The 18851-nt window shown below is 42.5% G+C and overlaps 1 protein-coding gene across 5 annotated transcripts in view; it reads right to left on the bottom strand.

Annotated features, from left to right (window-relative positions):
- The window catches only part of LBHD2 (LBH domain containing 2), a 71104-nt gene that overhangs the window by 7972 nt on the left and 44281 nt on the right, over nucleotides 1-18851 (bottom strand). For all 5 annotated transcript variants that reach the window (XM_072986702.2, XM_078383807.1, XM_078383806.1 and 2 more), the window contains exons 2-4: nucleotides 18447-18561; nucleotides 8944-9031; nucleotides 2442-2637 (exon numbers count right to left, since the gene is read on the bottom strand). In XM_072986702.2, coding sequence (XP_072842803.1) covers nucleotides 2442-2637; nucleotides 8944-9030 — 283 coding nt within the window. In that variant the 5' untranslated portion in view covers nucleotide 9031; nucleotides 18447-18561. The remainder of the gene's footprint in view (nucleotides 1-2441; nucleotides 2638-8943; nucleotides 9032-18446; nucleotides 18562-18851) is intronic.

The following is an 18851-nucleotide window of genomic DNA, read 5'->3' as shown; positions in this document are numbered from 1 at the left end:
ATGGGCAATGGGAGGAGGATTAATGAACCATCCTAAACACACACACACACACACACACACACACACACACACACACACACACACACACACACACACACACACACACACACACACACACACACACACACACACACGTTGTTTAGTCTTTTAGTCGTACATACATATGTATATATATATATCATGTTTCCCTGAAAATAAGACAGGGTCTTACACTAATTTTTGCTCCAAAAATGCACTAGGGCTTATTTTATTTTTATTTATTTATCAAAATATTTTTAGGGGATGTTTTATTTTTTCAAGTACAACAATCAACATTTATTCAAATACAGTCATGCCATCTTCTGGTAGCTGCACAAGGGTGGAGGGCAGGGTTTCACTTAACTGGGGCTTATTTTTAGGGTAGGGCTTATATGACAAGCATCCTGAACAATCATACTAGGTCAGGGGTGGGCAATTAATTTCTGTAGGGGGGGCCACATGAAAAATCCGAACTGTGTTCGGGGGCCGAACCAACTTTATTTAAAAGTAACATGAAACAGTGATGTTATGATTGTTTTTATTTTAAACTTGTTAATCTTCACAAATACTAAAGCGGTATTTTAAAGATAAGCAACTGATCAACTTTAGACTAAAAGCTATAAGTGGTTTTGATGTTCAAAATTGTCCGCAGGCCGGACAAGAGCGGCTCGTGCGCCTTATGTGGCCTTTGGGCCACACTTTGCCCAGGTCTGTACTAGGTCTAGGTCTTATTTTCAGAAAAACAGGGTACATACATACATACATACATACATACATACATACATACATACATACATACATACATACATACATACATACATACATACATACATACATACATACATACATACATACATACATACATACATACATACATACATACATACAGTGGTGCCTTGCTAGACGATGATAATCCATTCCACTGAAATAGCTGTTTAGCAAAATCATTGTCTAGTGAAAAGCATTTCCCCATTGGAATACACTGAATGGGGAAGAATCATCGTTTTCTAGCGAAGATTGGCCATAGGAAAGCCGCTTTGCGATCTGCCGATCAGCTGTTTAAATTGCTTTCTTGCGAAGCTTAGGTCTCGAAAACACCCGGTTTGTGAGCGCGGAGAGAGCTGTCAAAATCGTCGTCTAGCAAAAATCGGTTTGCGAAGCAGGGACCAAACATTGTCCAGCGAAATTCCCCCATAGGAATCACTGTTTTGTGAATTGCTATAGCGATCGCAAAAAGCCAATGTCTAGTGAAAAAACTGTCATGCAGGGTAACTGTCTAGCGAGGCACCACTGTACGTACGTACATACATACGTACATACATACATACATATATACATCATCTTTCTCCTTTAAAAGGCGAATATTTAAAAGATTTTATTCTGCAAACTGTGCTCTGCAAAATGGAGGCGTCACCACATACACAAAAAAACCACCGTTGGGATTAGATATTAGACATGAACGACTGGTTCAGTGGTTTGTGCCACTTTGTTTGTGGACCCAACAGGAATTCAGCAGTTCCCAGCACCGCCTCCTCCAATGAGTGCCCACTCAGAAGCTGTGGCCCAGCTTCCCTGCCCTGCCTCCTCCATGCGCAGCCTCTGAAAGGGCATTCACCAGAGGAGGCAGGGAACTGTTCAACCGGTAAACAATCCAGCATGAACTGCCAAACGGGAGGTTCATGCCCATCTCTAGTTGGAATTTCCAGATGGATATCTGCCTCTAATCCTACAAATTTCACAAAGTGAATGGATAATGCAAACAAGAATGTCTTGATCTAAACACATTACGGGCACAAACCACCGAGCCACTGTCAGTCATGGCTCAATGATGTATTTCACTGAGCTTTTCCCAGATGTTTAGGGTACACGAGAAAACCTGGTGAAGCACCTCTGAATTTATTCTGCAGCACTTCTTAGTTGGGGAATAGAAACACCTGTTTACCGACATGTCGTTTTTCATACATATGCATTAAATAGGAACCATCAGAGTATGTCTAGGTATGAGAATAAACCATGTTTGATCAAGATCAGAATGAGCCAAGTTTTACTTCGGGACTCACATGCTTCTCTGCGGCTGTTTTTTCCTCCTCCAGTATATCAGTGTGGAAGATAAAGGTTTTCATCGCTGCTCCTTAAACTGACAGCAGTTTCTCATTTCATTTTAATGTGACAAACTGTAGTTAATCTTGACTACAGATTGTTTAACACAAGACAATTCAAATCATGGTTTTCAACAAGCCAGAATTAGATTCAACCACAGTTCAGGGTTCAGATGATGAGAGAAGTCACAGATGATCTTAAATGAAAGCAGACATTTCTGAGGACAAATGATACAGTAGTATCATTTACTGGGAAGGGCAGGCCCTTGAGTAGTTCTGAAAATGCAGATTCCCATCAATACAGTTCATTAGAAGTATCCTTACTTTCAAGATCCATTTGCTGTTGTTGAGCACAAGCCCTCTGAGCCGCCATTGCCTTCTTCTCCTCCATGGATTTCAGATCATCTGGTGGCCAACGAAGCTCTCCACTTTCCACATCGCCCGTCTCAGACGGCTCCACCACAATGGATGGCAATCTTTTGGTCAACTTGGGATACTTTTCATGTGCCTCTGGAAAAGCCTGAGGTGGCATTTAATGTTTTTAAAAAATATATTATTATTTTCAAAATTTCTCAGTCGCTAGGTCTTATAACCCACCCTGATATTGTGCAATATTTATTTTATTTATTTATTTTGCATATTTATATACTGCTTTACTTAGTGCTGGGCACTACTGTAAGTGGTTTACAACGAAACAATAACCCCTTGACCGAGGAAAAATATTAACAACCACAAATAAGACATACACCATAAATAAAAATCCAAATGCCAGCGGAATCAGGGAACACAAATTTGGACAGCGTCATCAAAGCTACCAACATGAATTTGACCAAACTCCGGGAGTCAGTGGAAGACAGGAGATCCTGGCGTGCTCTGGTCCATGGGGTCACAAAGAGTCGGACATGACTTAACGACTAAACAACAACAAAAGAAGATGTCCTTGAACACTTCTTGAAAAGGTGTGGTCTTTAACATCCTCTTACAGGATGGGAGGGAGAGCTGTTAATGTTCAGTCGTGCCCCGCTGGACGATTACCCCGCTGTACGACGAATCCACATTACATCGATGTTTTTGCGATCACTTTTGCGATCGCAAAACAATGTTTTAAATGGGCAATTTTCGTTTGACGATTTCGCTGGAACGAATTAACATCGTCAAGCGAGGCACCACTGTACTTATAATAGGAACCCATTCTATAAGAATGTGGCCACAACCAAGAAGGCACAATTTCTAGTAGGCACAAACAGTTTTTGCCTCTCTCAGTGTAGCAACCCAAAGAAGCAAAGCCTGTGAGGAACAAATATTACAGGCTGATGTTCTGAAGCAAAGACGTGCCAACAGATAATGGGGCCCCAAACGATTAAGGGCTTTATAAGCTAGAATTAAAACCTTGAGCATGGCCCGGAAATTGGCAGGAAGCCAGTCCTTTGATGTGATCAAATTCATTCACACATGACACTAGTTTGGCTGATGCATTTTGCACTTCCTAGAGCCTCTGGGCCAGCTTAAAGGGCAGGTCCTCATAGAGAGTTAATAAATGATGAATAAATTTAATGCATGCATTTTTAAAAAATTATTTAAAAACATTAAGAAGCATTAAAACAATAAGCTCTACCCCCATCTTCTGCTTTTCTACTACTGAGTCTAATGATGCACTCTGGACGACCTAAAAACTTGCCAGGCTCTTTAATGGCATTTTAGTTGATCTTAAGAAATGTATTACCCAACTGTGAGTTGGATATATTTTGTTCACTCATAGGGAAGTGCAGCTATCTCTGTTTTCTAAGCATGCACTGGAAAACATCAGATTTTTAAATGAAAAGTCTTTGTATTTGAAATTACTTTCAAAAGTAGGGGCATAAGTAGGGCCTTGGCCCATAACATCCATTGCCCCTTGAATATGGCCTGATAGCTAATGTAGTTGCCCACCAGACACAGTTGCTATGGAGGCAAGTGAAAGGGGTGGTGGTGGTAATTTAGCATTCATAGTGAGCTTCTGGAAACAAAAGGTAATATTTATGTTGCTTAATCAAGACCTTCATCTTCAACCCTTTCTGCTTTACTGGCATTGTTTCGCTGAGGTTTATTCTCAAGCAAGAATGATTTGCTATGACATGTTATCTGTGACTCGTCATTCTGCTGAATAATACTGCACAATTTAAAAAAATCAAATATTTAATAACCCACTGGGAAAAATGGGAGAGGGTCCCTAGTCCAAAGTACAGTATAACTGATAACATTCAATTGACAAATACATTTTGATGGCACATAATGATGATGGTGATTAGCGATGGGGGCATTCATATTCATATACAAATATCCCCACACAGGTGGAAATAACGAGGGTTCACTCACGATTTTGCTGCTCCTTCTGGCTCCGCAGAGCCTTCCTATCATGCCGTTCTCCGCAATGGATTAGCCACTCTCCAACCTGGCAGAGAGTCTTGTCATCCTGCCTCCTGCCAGGAGTGGGTAATCGATTGAGGACAACGGCGTGATAGGAAGCCTCTGCGGAGCCAGTGGCAGCGGCAAAATTGTGAGTGGACAGTCTGGCCCCATGGCGAAATCGTAACGAAAAACCCTCGTTATTTCCACGTGTGCGGGGATATTTGTATTTGTATACGAATACCTTCATCTCTAATGGTGATATCTATCTATCAACTTGAAGAAAGTATAGCTTCCAGTTCTGTTTTGCTCCATTCACTGGTCATGGTAATATTTACAAACTTGGCAACTCTGCTTTAACATGTGGCCAGAATGAATTTTTGAACCACTCCTAAACCAAGATTAGAGTCTCCCATTTGCTCAGACCAGTAAGCAACACTACAACATGACCATGTATTTATTCTGTTCCTTACTATCACTCTCCCTTCAAAGACCCTGTGAAGCTGGAAAATGCACCCAGCTCTTGGCTGCAGACAGGCTGCCTGATTTAATATGTCTGAAAAACCTCAAGCACATTTTTTGACTTCAGCCCAGTGTAAATAAGTTTTCATAGTCTGTCTGACCACCTGTTAAGTGGCAATGATAATAATGTTCAACCTCAGAGCTATTAAGCATGGATTCAGCTTTTTTAAAAGCTGGGATGTGCTACATAACAAAGGATGTTGATGTTTTAAGGTTACATGAGCTTCGCACATCTGAGTGCCACTCAACAGGAGTGCTGTTAAGACAAAAAAAAAAAAAAAAAACAATCTGGCAGAAATCCAGTAGTAAGTTGCAATTAGAGTGGGCCCACTGAATCAATGGAACTTATGGAGGAGCTGACTCACCCCAACCTGTCTAATTTAATGAGTCTGCTTGGTTGTGACTTACTACTGGATTTCAACCCCTGTAACATTACTATGTATGTCTTGGTATATGCATGTATGTGATTTTTCTGCAAGCTTCAGAAATTTGTAAGTTGCTGAGATTTACCTGAAGTTCTTGAATGTTTGAAAACTGGCCTCCAGAAATGTCACCAAAAAAGTCTGAAGTTTATCACTGAATCTCAGAATCTTCTGACTCCTTTCAGCAAATGTTATCATCCTTTTTCACTTTGGGTAGAATGTTTAACAATATCATGGGTTTAAAGTTTGAAAAAAACAAGCCTGACATTTTTGGCATTTTCCAACTGGCCCTGTAAAATCTTAAGAATTACTGGTCAATGTCATCAAAGGTTAATTGTAGTTGCTTTTAATGCTTTGATCTTTTTTTTGTAATATATTTGTCGTAACCATCCAGAGTAGTGCCTTGGCAGTAATGGGAACAGGATGTATGTATGTATGTATGTATGTATGTATGTATGTATGTATGTATGTATGTATGTATGTATGTATGTATGTATGTATGTATGTATGTATGTATGTATGTATGTATGTATGTATGTATGGCACATAATGATGATGGTGATTAGAGATGGGGGTACATAGGTAGGTAGGTAGGTAGGTAGGTATTATGAATCAATGAGCAATATAGTTTGGGAGGAAGGTCACATAATGGGAACTGCAGGATGGAATTATCGTATTTTTCACTCCATAAGACGCACCAAATTTTTAGGAGAAGAAAACAGGAAAATAATCTGTTTTCTTCTAAAAATTTGATGAGCCTTATGGAGAGGTCCGTCTTATGGAACACACCCTAGGACCCTTACGGGGCTCCCCCCACCCCCCACAGGGCCAGTGGGGACTAAATCGCCAGCTTTCAGGACCTTTTCTGAGCCTTTCAAGCCTCAGAAAAGGTCCCGGAAGCTGGCAATTTCGCCCCCCCTGGCCCCACAGGGGGGCAGGGTGACCATCCAAAGGGTCCTAGGGTCTGTTCCAGGACCCTTGTGAGGCTCCCCCCACCCCCCATGGGGCCAGCGGGGGCGAAATTGCCAGCTTCCAGGACCTTTTCTGAGCCTTTCAAGCCTCAGAAAAGGTCCCGGAAGCTGGCGATTTCGCCCCCTCTGGCCCCACAGGGGGGCAGGGTGAGCCTCCAAAGGGTCCTAGGTTCTGTTCCAGGACCCTTGCGAGGCTCCCCCCACCCCCCCCATGAGGCCAGCGGGGGCTTGAAAGGATCAGAAAAGGTCTTGGAAGCTGGCGATTTCACCCCCACTGGCCCCGTAGGGGGTGGGGGAGCCCCACAAGGGTCCTGGAAGGCTCACTCAGACCCTTGCAAGACTCCCCCCATGGGGCCAGTGGGGGCAAAATTGCCAGCTTCGCTCCATAAGACGGACAGACTCCCCCCCCTTTTGGGGGGGGAAGTGCGTCTTATAAAGCGAAAAATACAGTATTACCACTGATATATATTAGGTAAAGGTAAAGGTTCCCCTTGACATTTAGTCCAGTCGTGTCCAATTCTAGGGCGCGGTGCTCATCCCCGAAGACAGTTTCCATAGTTACGTGGCCAGTGCAACTAGACACACAACGCTGCTACTTTCCCACCGTGGTGGTACCTATTTATCTACTTGCATTTGCATTCTTGCGAACTGCTAGGTTGGCGAGGAGCTGGGACAAGTGACGGGAGCTCACTCCATCGCGTGGATTCGATCTTATGACTGCTGGTCTTCCGACCTTGCAGCACAGAGGCTTCTGCGGTTTAACCCACAGCACTGCCACATCACTTTTTGATATATATTAGGCATCAACAAATGTGTGACTTGCTAGCATGAAAATTAATTTCCTGAAGAAAGTTGTTCTGATAGACTTTTGGCCTCACTTTTGTCAACCTGTTCCTTGCCTCGTAACAACTCTTCCTCCTGAAAAATGAGTATTTTAAAATCTAAGCCTGCAGTCATGGACACACTTATCAGGGAGTAATACCTTTTTGATGAAATGGGAGTTACTTTTCACTGGGTAATGTGTAGGATACTGTGTCATTTTACTGTGAAGAAAAACTGAAAGGGTTCAGTGGGATTTATTTTCAATTTAACTATGCAAAGGAGTGAGGGCCAAACTGGATTAAATGTATGTAACAATTACTTCCCTTAAAAGTATTCAAGAAATTACCGTAATATACAGTGGTGCCCCGCATAGCGAGGTTAATCCGTTCCGGATTAACCCTCGCTATGCGAAATCGTCGCTAAACGGGTAGGGGAAATGTATTGGAACGCATTAAACTTCGTTTAATGCGTTCCAATACCTTTGTTACTTACCCGTTCAGCGAGGATTCCAGGTGCCGGCAGCCATTTTCGCGCCTTCGCTAAGTGAGGGCAGGGCCCGAAAACGGCTGCCGGCAGCCATTTCCGGGCTTCCGGCGGCCATTTTGGAACCGCCGATCAGCTGTTCGGCGGCTCCAAAATGGCCACCGCAATACCCGATCTTCGCAATGCGGGTTTTCCCCATTGCGACGAACGGGTATGTTTCCGTATAGCGATCCCGAAAAAGGGATCGCTATACGGAAACATCGCTATACGGTGCACTCGTTAAGCGAGGCACCACTGTATAATGCAAAACAAATGCTCCCCCCAAGTTTAGATAAAAAAAACACCTTCATTACCTGTGGGTCCAAACAATGAAGGCTAGTGACTCTGATTTCATGGGCGCAGTGAATCCTCTCTGGGTTTCACTTAGAAGCAGGAGTTACCTTTATAAGAGCTATTAAAGATGCTGAACCCTATCATCGGAGTAAGTTCAGCACCCTGGGTAGCTCCTTTAAACATCAGACAAAAATCTGGGAGCGGATGACTACTTCCAGGCCCTCTTTTATGTATGGGCCACGATATGAACATCATGACACAAATAAAGCTATCCAGAGAAAATATGCTTTCCTCTCCATTGTTTGAATAATAGCCCCAGTGGAACTGCCGTTCCCGATAAACCGCTTCATCTCTCCATTCAAAATGCTCAGGAACTGACACTATAAAATGTATAAATCAAAACAGCGCCTAACATGATTCATTGAAACTATGAATGTCCCACATCATCTTTTTATAGTGGCTCTTCGCGCTCACTGCAGCCATAATGGGCTGTAAATCTAAAGTATTCCCAGTTCGATGCTTAGAGCTTAAATATATTCTTTTAACTCTAAAACCTGGTCGATGTTAAAACCCTAACAGTGGTGAATGCGACTACGGCGCCAGTGCTGTGTTGCATAAAACCATATTAGCTTCCACTGAAGTCATAAGGAATTGCACCCCAGGCTACACAGGAATGAAAAAATGTTTGTATATATATATAAAAAAGTAGTAATTAAAAAAAAAACAATCTTCTAATCCCTGTAATTTTTACTTTTCCAGAACAGAATCCCATTTGTACAGAACTGCCTACCTCTGGTGTGTCACTCTTCCATCCTCTAGGAAACTAACTAGTTTTGCTATATGGAAGAGAACAGCTTAGCATTGTATATGATTTGCTGATCTATTTACCTGACTGGAAGTGCCTCCTTCTTCCTCAGGCTGGCTCAGGGTGAAATCCTCCATAACAGGCTCACGTGTGTTCATCACCTCAGTCATGCTGCAAAGATCAGAACAATGCTTAGGGAGTCCTTCTCGATGGTTTGGCCCTCCTACCCCAGGATGGAAACAACGTCAGCTCTGATTATGTTAACAGACTTTTTAAAATGACACCCATACCCACAGTACTGCACTAGCGACACGGTTCTATAGAAGGTTAGAGTTGTATACCGTATGAATTTCACTTCCACTTCTTGGAATTCTTGACAACAGTGAGGATCCCAGTGATTTCCTCCACATAGGGGACATGGGCCTTTTTTTTGTCATCCCAAAATATTACATGGAACAGGACAAAACAGGGATCAAGAGTCACATCTGATGCATGCATTTTCAGTCTAGTTTGTGTGAATTCTGCAAAAAAGCATAGAACTAACTAAAATGTCCCCTCATAGTGCATGAACTCTCCTAGCTGACAGCAATTTTTATCTCATACAGTGGCAAATTAATGACATGCTCCATGAAGAAGTACTTCTTGATATCTGTTCACAACCACCCACTGTTCAGATGCATGACTTCCATTATTGTAGATGAGAAAGAAAAACCTTCTGCTTATCTACTTTCTCCACACCGCACATAATTTTATACACTTCCCTGTCATACCTTATCCTCAAGTGAAGCCGCTCCAAACAGTGTGGCCTTTTCCCCCTACAGAGAAGTTCCTAGCTTCTTCAACAGCCTGGTCAGAGATGTAATTAGCAGTATTGACACTCAGGGCAATTGGTGTCTTTTTCCACTCACTCTGCCCTGATGCATGGACGTGAGCCTTGCTCCAAGAAAGAGGAGAAGAACTGCAAGTCACCCCACCCCCAGAGAAAGAGAAAGTTTATGTGGGGGGAAAAAGGGAGGGAGGGAGGGAGGGAGGGAGGGAGGGAGGGAGGGAGGGAGCAAGCAAGCAAGCAAGCAAGCAAGCAAGCAAGCAAGCAAGCAAGCAAGCAAGCAAGCAAGCAAGGCCAGGAGATCTTGTTTCCCCTACCCCAACATTCTTCAACAGATTCACGTCTAGATTTTTCCCCTATACTTTGTTGGTCTAGTGCAAAGCTCCAGCTAAAGGTAAAGATAAAGGTTCCCCTTGACAGTTTTAGTCCAGTCGTGTCCGACTCTAGGGGGCGGTGCTCATTCCGTTTTCAAGCCGTAGAGCCAGCGCTTGTCTGAAGACAATTTCCATTGCCACGTGGCCAGCGTGACTAGGGAACACTGTTTTACCTTCCCACCAAGGTGGTCCCTACTTATCTACTCACATTTGCATACTTTCGAACTGCTAGGTTGGCGAGGAGCTGGGACAAAGCGATGGGAGATCACTCCATCGCGTGGATTCCATCTTACGACTGCTGGTCTTCTGACCCTGCAGCACAGGCTTCTGCAGTTTAGCCCACAGCGCCACCACGTCCCTAGGTTGCTTCACTATAGTTATAGCCTTCATTTTGGCTGTCCTTGCTGGCAACTTTCCCCAGTTCAGAACATCCTTTTTCACAAACACATTCTTCCACGCTCTTTTTGACTTGTTGCTGTATCGAGTGCCAGAGAAAGGGGCAGAGAGCGCTTAAAATGTTTCCTTGAATTTGGGGACCTCACTAGGAAATGGATGGAAACCCCTTCAGTTATCTAGCTGAGCCACCCGGAATCCAAGCTTCAGATGGTGTCGCCCTCCTCCCCGTCCCCAAAAGCTTCGACATGTCCCTCAGCGATCATCCAAACAACAGATTTTCTGTGTACTCAGAGTTCAACCGTTCCTGACAGCCCTGCGCGTCATTCATTCCTGCCAGCCAGCTGCAGTCTCTCCAGCAGCCCTCAGCATTTGTGAGACATGAGTGTGGAAAGTCATTTCGATTCCAATGGCAACATGTTTTCCACACAAAAAATTAATTGCTATCATGCCTTTCAGGCTGTTCACTGCATTAATAATAATATGCATCCAGTTCATCACGATGGACGCTGTGAAGCGTATCACCACAGAGCTGAATATTTCTGCATTTGTCTCTGTGTGGAATTTATATGGATAATCTGGCACCTACGCCAAGTTTCTCCTCTTCCTAGAGAACCTGATTATTATCCATCATATGCTCACTCCCGCCATTACTGTGTTCCATGCAAGCCAAGTAATAGATGCATCATACCAGATGCACTTATTTTACTTTATTATGAGTTACATTTATGTCCTGCCTTTCCTCAGGCTAGCCCAAGGCAGTATACGTGGCTCTTCTCTTCCTCAGTTTTTCCTCACAAAAACACTGTAAGATTCACTAAAATAGAAATAGAAAGAAAGGAACAGAAAAGGAAGAGACTGAGACCTGACTAAGGTTACGCAGAAGTTCCATTTTACTCAGTAGCACTTAAACACCTTAGATACACACATACTGTATTGTGAAGGAGCTGAAGGACAATACAAGCCTGAAAATATTTGCTTAAAAGTAAGCCCTAATGAATTCAATGAGACTTAATTCGTGGTAATTCTGTGTAGCTCTGCAGCCTATAATATCTATTAGGTAATACTGATGTATCCCGATGGCTTGTTGAAGAGACTGAATGTTCAAAGACGGATACGTTTTTTTAAAGGTCTCAAACTCTTGTTAATATTATTTGTCATTAATTATTTACATGAATTAAAATGTTTTATTGCCTTTCTTCCTAGAAGGGCCGCCAAAGAGTTTTACAACTGATTAAAATGATTAAAAATAGATTTAAAACGTTTTAAAAACAGAGTAAAATATTTTAAAAGCGGATCTAAACCACTCTTTCACAGCACCTTTTAAAAGTTTGAAAACACAAAAAAAAACAAAAGAATACAAAGTAAAGGTTCAGCAAAACAAGACAGTTTCAGCTGTGCATTAGAATCTTAGCAAAGATGGATTCTGCCCGGTTTCCAGTGGCAGAGAGTTCCATGATCAAGTGTACTGCTGCAGAGAAAGCCCTTGTCTCATGTTGTCATCAACCAAGAATTTTGGAATGCTTGGATGCACAGCAGGGCTCCTGTTGAGAATCTCAAGCTCAGAGATGTATGAAAATGGCAGGCCAGCCTGGCCCAACACATTCTGTTTGAACTGAAAAACAAGATGGTGGCCCATCTCCTTTCTAAATACAGAAGGCGACTGAACTGTCAGTTGACTCTTTCTTAATACTGCCAAGCTTTCACCAGACCTCAGGGCAGCAGTGCAGTTCGTAGGATGAGCACAGGTGATGTAGCAAACCCAACTCTGTCCTCTAACACAGGGAAACAGCCGAAGCATCAGAAAGAAACAAGCGGCGGCTACCACACTCAGCATCTGCAACTTGAGGTAGTTACTTCATTCTACCAAATGATAGGGCTGGCTCTCATGGTTTCAATGGAAAAAGTCTGCCTAAAGTTAGCAACCCATTGTCAGGCCCCCGAGGGTCTACAATAACTTACTTTGACAACTGTTCTGTAAGATATGTTGGGAGAAAAATTAGAATGGTCTGTGTCTAATTTGCTGCTCTGAACAAGAGGAGACGAGCCGAATCAATGGGACTTACATAAATGCAGCTGATTGAATGCTTCTACTCGAGCTGAAACTAGCAACTGCTTTTAGGCCAACGAATGCAGTAAATTCTGTGTGACTTGATTTTCAATAACGTTTAGCAGGTTAAGCTACAAACTTCAAGTTGAAAGAACATAATGACCATACAAAGGGTAAAGGGTGTAAGAGCCACCTAAACTAAAGCCGAAGGAAAGAAGAGAAATGTCTTCCTGAGACCGTAGATGCCCACTGAGCCTCCTTGGGCAGTAACTCTATGCAAGTGGTATGTTGAAAAGACTCTTTCTTTATCCCAAACCACACCTCCATCTGCTCCACATCATTTGAAGCTGGCGGGCTTATAAAGAAGAGCTTTTACCAATAGCCCTATTAATTGAATGGGCAGGTCCATATAGAGGTAGTCAATATTTCAACTCACCTACTTCCCAAATCGCAAAGAGCTCTGCTCCGTATCTGTACTATGAACTATATTTAGAAGCAGAAAATGAGTATAGTATAATGAGTACTGTGCCCAGTTCTGGACACCACACTTTAAGAAGGATGGAGACAGATTGCAACAGCTTCAAAAAGGGCAACAAGGATGATAAGGAAACCAGGCTCTATGGGGAAAGACTGAAACATTTAGCCAGGAGAAAAGAAGAGGGAATATAAGGTAGAATCTTCAAATATTTGAAAAGAGGAGGGACAGGATCTGTTCTTGATCATTCGAGAGTGCACGACAGGTAATAATGGGCTCAATGAAACCAGATTTCAGTTGAATAGCAGAAAAAACTTCCAAGCTGTTAGAGCAGTACAATAACAGAGCCAATTACCCCAGGAAGTGGTGGGTGCTCCAAAGCTGAAAGTATTCAAGAGAAAATTATACAATTATCTGTCAGATATACTTCAACTTGGATTCCTGCAATGAGCAGGAGGTAGGACTTGATGGTCTTTGGGCCCCTTGCAACTCCATGATTCTATGATTTTATGACAGGCCTTGAGTACGATGCACTTTGACGATGCAAGGTCATCTCTTTGGGGGGGGGCATAAATGACACAGGAGATAACTGGGGGGGGAATAGCACTACTGCGAAGAGAAACACTAAATTTCTAAGCACAAAAACCTAGAAGCTGAACACAGCACAGCCAAAGTCAGTACAGGTATGTGAAGTTGCCTCCACCGGCTCTCACATATCCCTTAAGAAACGACTGATGTAGATGTGCCCCAAATTAGAAAGACAAGCAATTCTGTCTGGGGAAATAAAGGGGAAAATGCAACAGTGGATGTCGGAATGAATCAGCTTCTGCCCTGATGGACCAAAAGCCCCCCCAATCCTAAACTGCACGTAACATAGAATTTTGTGGCACAAGGGTGATAAAACAGAGAGTACTTTATGCAATTTGGGGCAAAGCAAGGAGAACCGGATAAGTGGCCAAGAACCAGATGTGAGCTGAAATGTATTAACACTGCAGTTGGGCTCCATATGGAAATGCTTACTTAAGAGAAGAGGGGAGACCGGCAGAAAGCCAACACAGATAAACGCCATCAACAGAACCAGTGTGGCTTAAATATCTAGGTTATCTCCTTTCAAAAAATGCTGTGCAAAAATAAAGTAACTGAAAAAAAAAAGCGCAGCTCTCCATCCATGCATTTGAAAGATAACAAATGGTTTCAGGACATATCACAACTTATTTACAGCTGGCCTGGTTGTCAATCACCAGGACCATCAAAATGCCTGACTGCAGAGTTCAGCAGGGTTCAGCATCCCTGGTGAGGTCAGCCATGAGGTGCCCACATTAGCCCCAAAGGGCGATGTGATTTGATGCAGGCAGGGCTGTTGAGGCGACGGGCAAAGGAGGTAGGAAGTGGGGACTGAAAAATACAGGATGCTTAGGAGACCGTGATCTGGGGGGCCAGCAAGGCATCCAGAAAACACAGAATGTTGTAATCTGATGTGTGTCCTGATGCAAAACATTGGGATGAAAGACATAATTGCTTCAGGAGCAGCAAAATCAGGCATGCCAACCACCTGCAATAATAAGAGCGCCGAATTTCTATTTTGGAAGGGAGAGAGGTAGAGAGATGGAGAGACAGACACAGAGAGACAGAAGATACAGAACCATGGCCATCTCTAAAGTGCTGGTTTTCCTGGGAAATATTTTTTTCCCATAAATTATGTCAAAGCCTAGCTGCAGCTTGTCCACAGTGGCACACAGCCATTCTACAAATACCCAGAGGCTGTCTTTTATTTATCATCTCTTTACACATCCCATGGCTAAGGGCTGATTTTTACAATCAAAACCACCAAGAAAGCATGTGTATGCTAGTATCTGAAGGTTGTTGGGGGTTTTTTTTTTACCCCCCCCCCTTGAATTTCACTGTCAGGTAGGCTAGTTTGACATTGCAGAGTAGGTTAGGGGGTGGGCTTGTTGTACATTCGTTTGGCTTTCATGAAGCCACCGAGCATTCCAAAGTCTCCTCAGTTACTGACAGCTTGAGGACATCCTTTCTGTTACTCAGCACCACAGGTCTCTGAAAAACAGCATGGGACATATTTTGCCTCAACACATCTGGGTTATATGATCAGTGGCAGGAGTGTCCACTGACGAAAAGCAAAAGATATGTTGTGACAATATTTGTTCCAGATGTTTTTTGCCTCCTAGGAAAACAAACCAACGAACCGGTCCATAACAAGTCCCTAAAATCTTTGTCTGTAACTCTTGGATGATGATGACATTTTTGCACACTGAATCTCTAGCTCTGTCCTGTCCTGAAGGTGGAATCCATATTGAACATGGTCAAAATCGGATAGCTCATTTATCATATTGGATAATTAATCTATCTCCTAGCCCTTTTCTTATTGTCTTGTTCTATTATGCACATTTTTGCTAGTTTTGTCAATTCCTGAGAAGTCTGTTTAACACTTTTTAAAAAAACATTCATTGCTGTTACAAAACAGAACTTTTCTTATTTTCTTATTGTGAATGGAGTGTTTTTTTAAAAAAATGGCGCTCACATTCACTTGCCATGCAAACCTTGCCAATGTCTAATAGTAGCCATAGCAATGGACGGTGAGGCAATAAATAGCATTTAACAAAACAAAAGAACTGGTCCTTCCTTTTGTAAATGAATGGCCTTATTATTCTTCCACCCGTAAACTGTTGAGGTATTTTTACTTTCTTGAAGGCTTCATGAAGCTTGAATGTCTTTTTTCCCCTCAGTGATGCTTTATATGGAAAAGGTTTCAGCTAAGAATGGAAAAGGAGCATGTTATGTATCTCTCTCTCTCTCTCTCTCTCTCTCTCTCTCTCTCACACACACACACACACACACACACACACACACACACACACACACCCCACACACACACACACAAATCGATTTTATGCCCTCACTCCTACTGTAAAACAAGCAGTAAGAAAAGCACATCTTGAAAATCTGTATATTTCCAGGGCTTGTACTGAAGTTTGAAGGGGGAAAAATGATGTGTGAACATGCTTTAGTCAACATGAAAAAAGGCACACAACATAGTGTAGTAAAAATCATGTCAAAATATCCTCACAGATTTCTGTTTGTGAAGAAGAAAATGTTCTGCGATTCAATATGAGAGTAGGACAGATTAGAATGCTAGCCAGGATTTTGAGAGTGAAGACTTATTTCTCTGGCATCTCCCACACCCCATCCTGGTTTGTCCTGGAGAGGCAGAAATACTTCCGAGTCCTTGCAGAGTCACTCTTACTTGAAACAAACTAAGGATGTAATACATACTCACAGATGTTCTCATCCTCAACTACTACTACTACAATGACAATAATAGGGTGTCTCAAGATACCTAGACAATATTTGTCAACTGATGCAACATTTTAAACTCCTGCTCAAGAAAGAAAAGATCAAGACCTGGGATAGGGGGCAAGGGTGTCAGTAGCAGCATTAGCAAGAATAAGAATAAGAATAAGAATAAGAATAAGAATAAGAATAATAACAAGAAGAAGAAGAAGAAGAAGAAGAAGAAGAAGAAGAAGAAGAAGAAGAAGAAGAAGAAGAAGAAGAAGAAGAAGAAGAGTAGTTTTCACCCAAAACATGTATTTTGGGAGGAAAATACCATTATATTTTGTGTATAAATACAAGTTTCTTGTACAAAGCCATGGGTGTTTGGTTTTTATTTTATTTTATCTTTTCCAAAACAGTTCCATTAAAAATAAATAAATGCCCAACTGCACAAGATGCACACCTAGTAATCTGTTTATATCCCGAGGATAGCAGGACCTGATTTCCTGTAAAAGCCTGGTCTTTTGTTGTTTTATTAAAGCTAAACCTGTTACTGGGATTGGTCAACATCTGAACTCCTGCCTCTTTGAGCCCTAATGGCCTGCTTGGATGGTACTTATGGAAAGTGAAGACCAAAACCATCTTGAAAGCCATAGATTTCCCAAATCTACATTGTCTTCTTATAGGCATCCATTTCCTCATCACATGATCCAACTTTGGAATGTCCTTCCAAACAAGACAATAATCATTGGTCTTGATTTTCTGCATGCACCACTTTCCCAGTTAAAAGGCATGCAAGGAGTAAAACTGAATTGAACTAGCTTACTTGAACATCATGTTCCTCAAACAAAAGCACCACGACTAGAACCACATAACTGTTGCCCACTGTGTGCACAATGGGCCTGTGTAGGTTAAGTACCTGTATCTATAGAAAGAAGGCGCTGCTCCACCCTTTTGTCCTGTTACAATTGCAAACCTCCCACTTTTGTTCCAGCAAAAGTGTAACATACCGTTTGGAAGCTCACAAATACTTGCCACATTTTTCTGCATTAGGCTTGCCACGTGTTTGCACCCAGGCTCAGGGAAATCAGTTTCTAAGAAGAACTACAGGTCCCAAATTCTCTTAAGCAGCATGGTAAGTGGTTGACAGATTCTAGGAACACTCGAATTATATACCACCCCATAAATCTAGAGTACTCTCTGGGTGGCTTACAACATAATTATGCCAGGAACACTCTGCCTCCCAGCGAGCTGGGTACTCATTTTACTGACCTCAGAAGGACAGAAGGCTGAGTCAACCTTGAGCTGGCTACTTAAAAACTCGTCCGTCTGAGGTCAGCAAAATGAGTTACCTGGCTTGCTGAAGGACAAAGTGTTCCTTGCATAATTATGCTGTGAACCAGCCAGAGTGCTTAAAGTGCTACGGGGCAGTATAGACGTCTAAACATCATCATCATCAACAACAACAACAAAGAGGTACTCATCCACCTCTGGCACTGGGTAGGCCTCATCTAGAGTATTGTGTCCAGTTCTGGATACAGCATTTTAAAAAGGATGCCAACAAACTGGAGAAAGTTCAGAGGAGGGCAACAAGGATGATCAGGGGACTGGCAACCAAGCCTTGTGAGGAAATTCTGAAAGAACTGGGCATGTTTAGCCTTGAGAAAAGAAGACTAAGGGGAAATACGATAGCACTTTTCAAATACTTGAAAGCCTGTCCTACAGAGGAGGGGCAGTGTCTGTTCTTGATCGTCCCAGAGTGCAGGACACATAATAATGGGCCAAAGCTACAGGAAGTCCTATTTAGGCTGAATGTCAGGAAAACCCTGACTCGAGGCATTTATTTGGCCAACAAATCAAGAGGCCCTCTTTGGGTTTACTGTGAGTTTGCTTTTTTTGCTCTCAAAAAGCTCCTTGGCCTCTCATGACAGTGCAAAGTCTGACAGGAAGGAAGGAAGGAAGGAAGGAAGGAAGGAAGGAAGGAAGGAAGGAAGGAAGGAAGGAAGGAAGGAAGGAAGGAAGGAAGGACCGCAGGCAGGCAGGCAGACTCATGGCAGATCTCTTCATTTTGGGGGGTCAAAAACAGGAAGAGAAAGTTCAGCACATAATACCAATGACAGTATCTATGCTGGGATAAGCAAGGGAAAGGAAAAAAATCTAATAAATATCCCATTTACCTTCTAAGCACATGAATGTTTCTCGTCTCCAGAAAGAAAGAAAAAACAGTGCCTGCTGGCAACGTTCGTGTTGGGGAGGAAGTGTTGGGCAAATTGCGTCAAACACTCAAGGTATCTGAAAAAGACAACATTGGAGTGAATCAGAGGATGCAATGAATGTGACAAACTGAGAAGATGGGTGGGTAGAACAAACCTGACAGAGAAAGAGCCAAAAACAATTCCACATCAGAAATTTATTCATTTCTAGTGCCAAATTTTAAAAACCTGACATTGCTTCCTGTTTCCAGAAAAGGCCATGTTAAATTACTGAGAGGATGAAGATCCTAAAGCTGTTTATTCCACTGTCCCCCGACTCTCCTTTCATAACTAGGAGACCTATTAATACTTCAGCTCTGCAGTTTCTGG

The sequence above is a fragment of the Pogona vitticeps genome, chromosome 1 (assembly GCF_051106095.1).
Source record: "Pogona vitticeps strain Pit_001003342236 chromosome 1, PviZW2.1, whole genome shotgun sequence".
Classification (NCBI taxonomy): Eukaryota; Metazoa; Chordata; class Lepidosauria; order Squamata; family Agamidae; genus Pogona; species Pogona vitticeps.
This window is presented reverse-complemented; position numbering and strand designations above follow the sequence as displayed.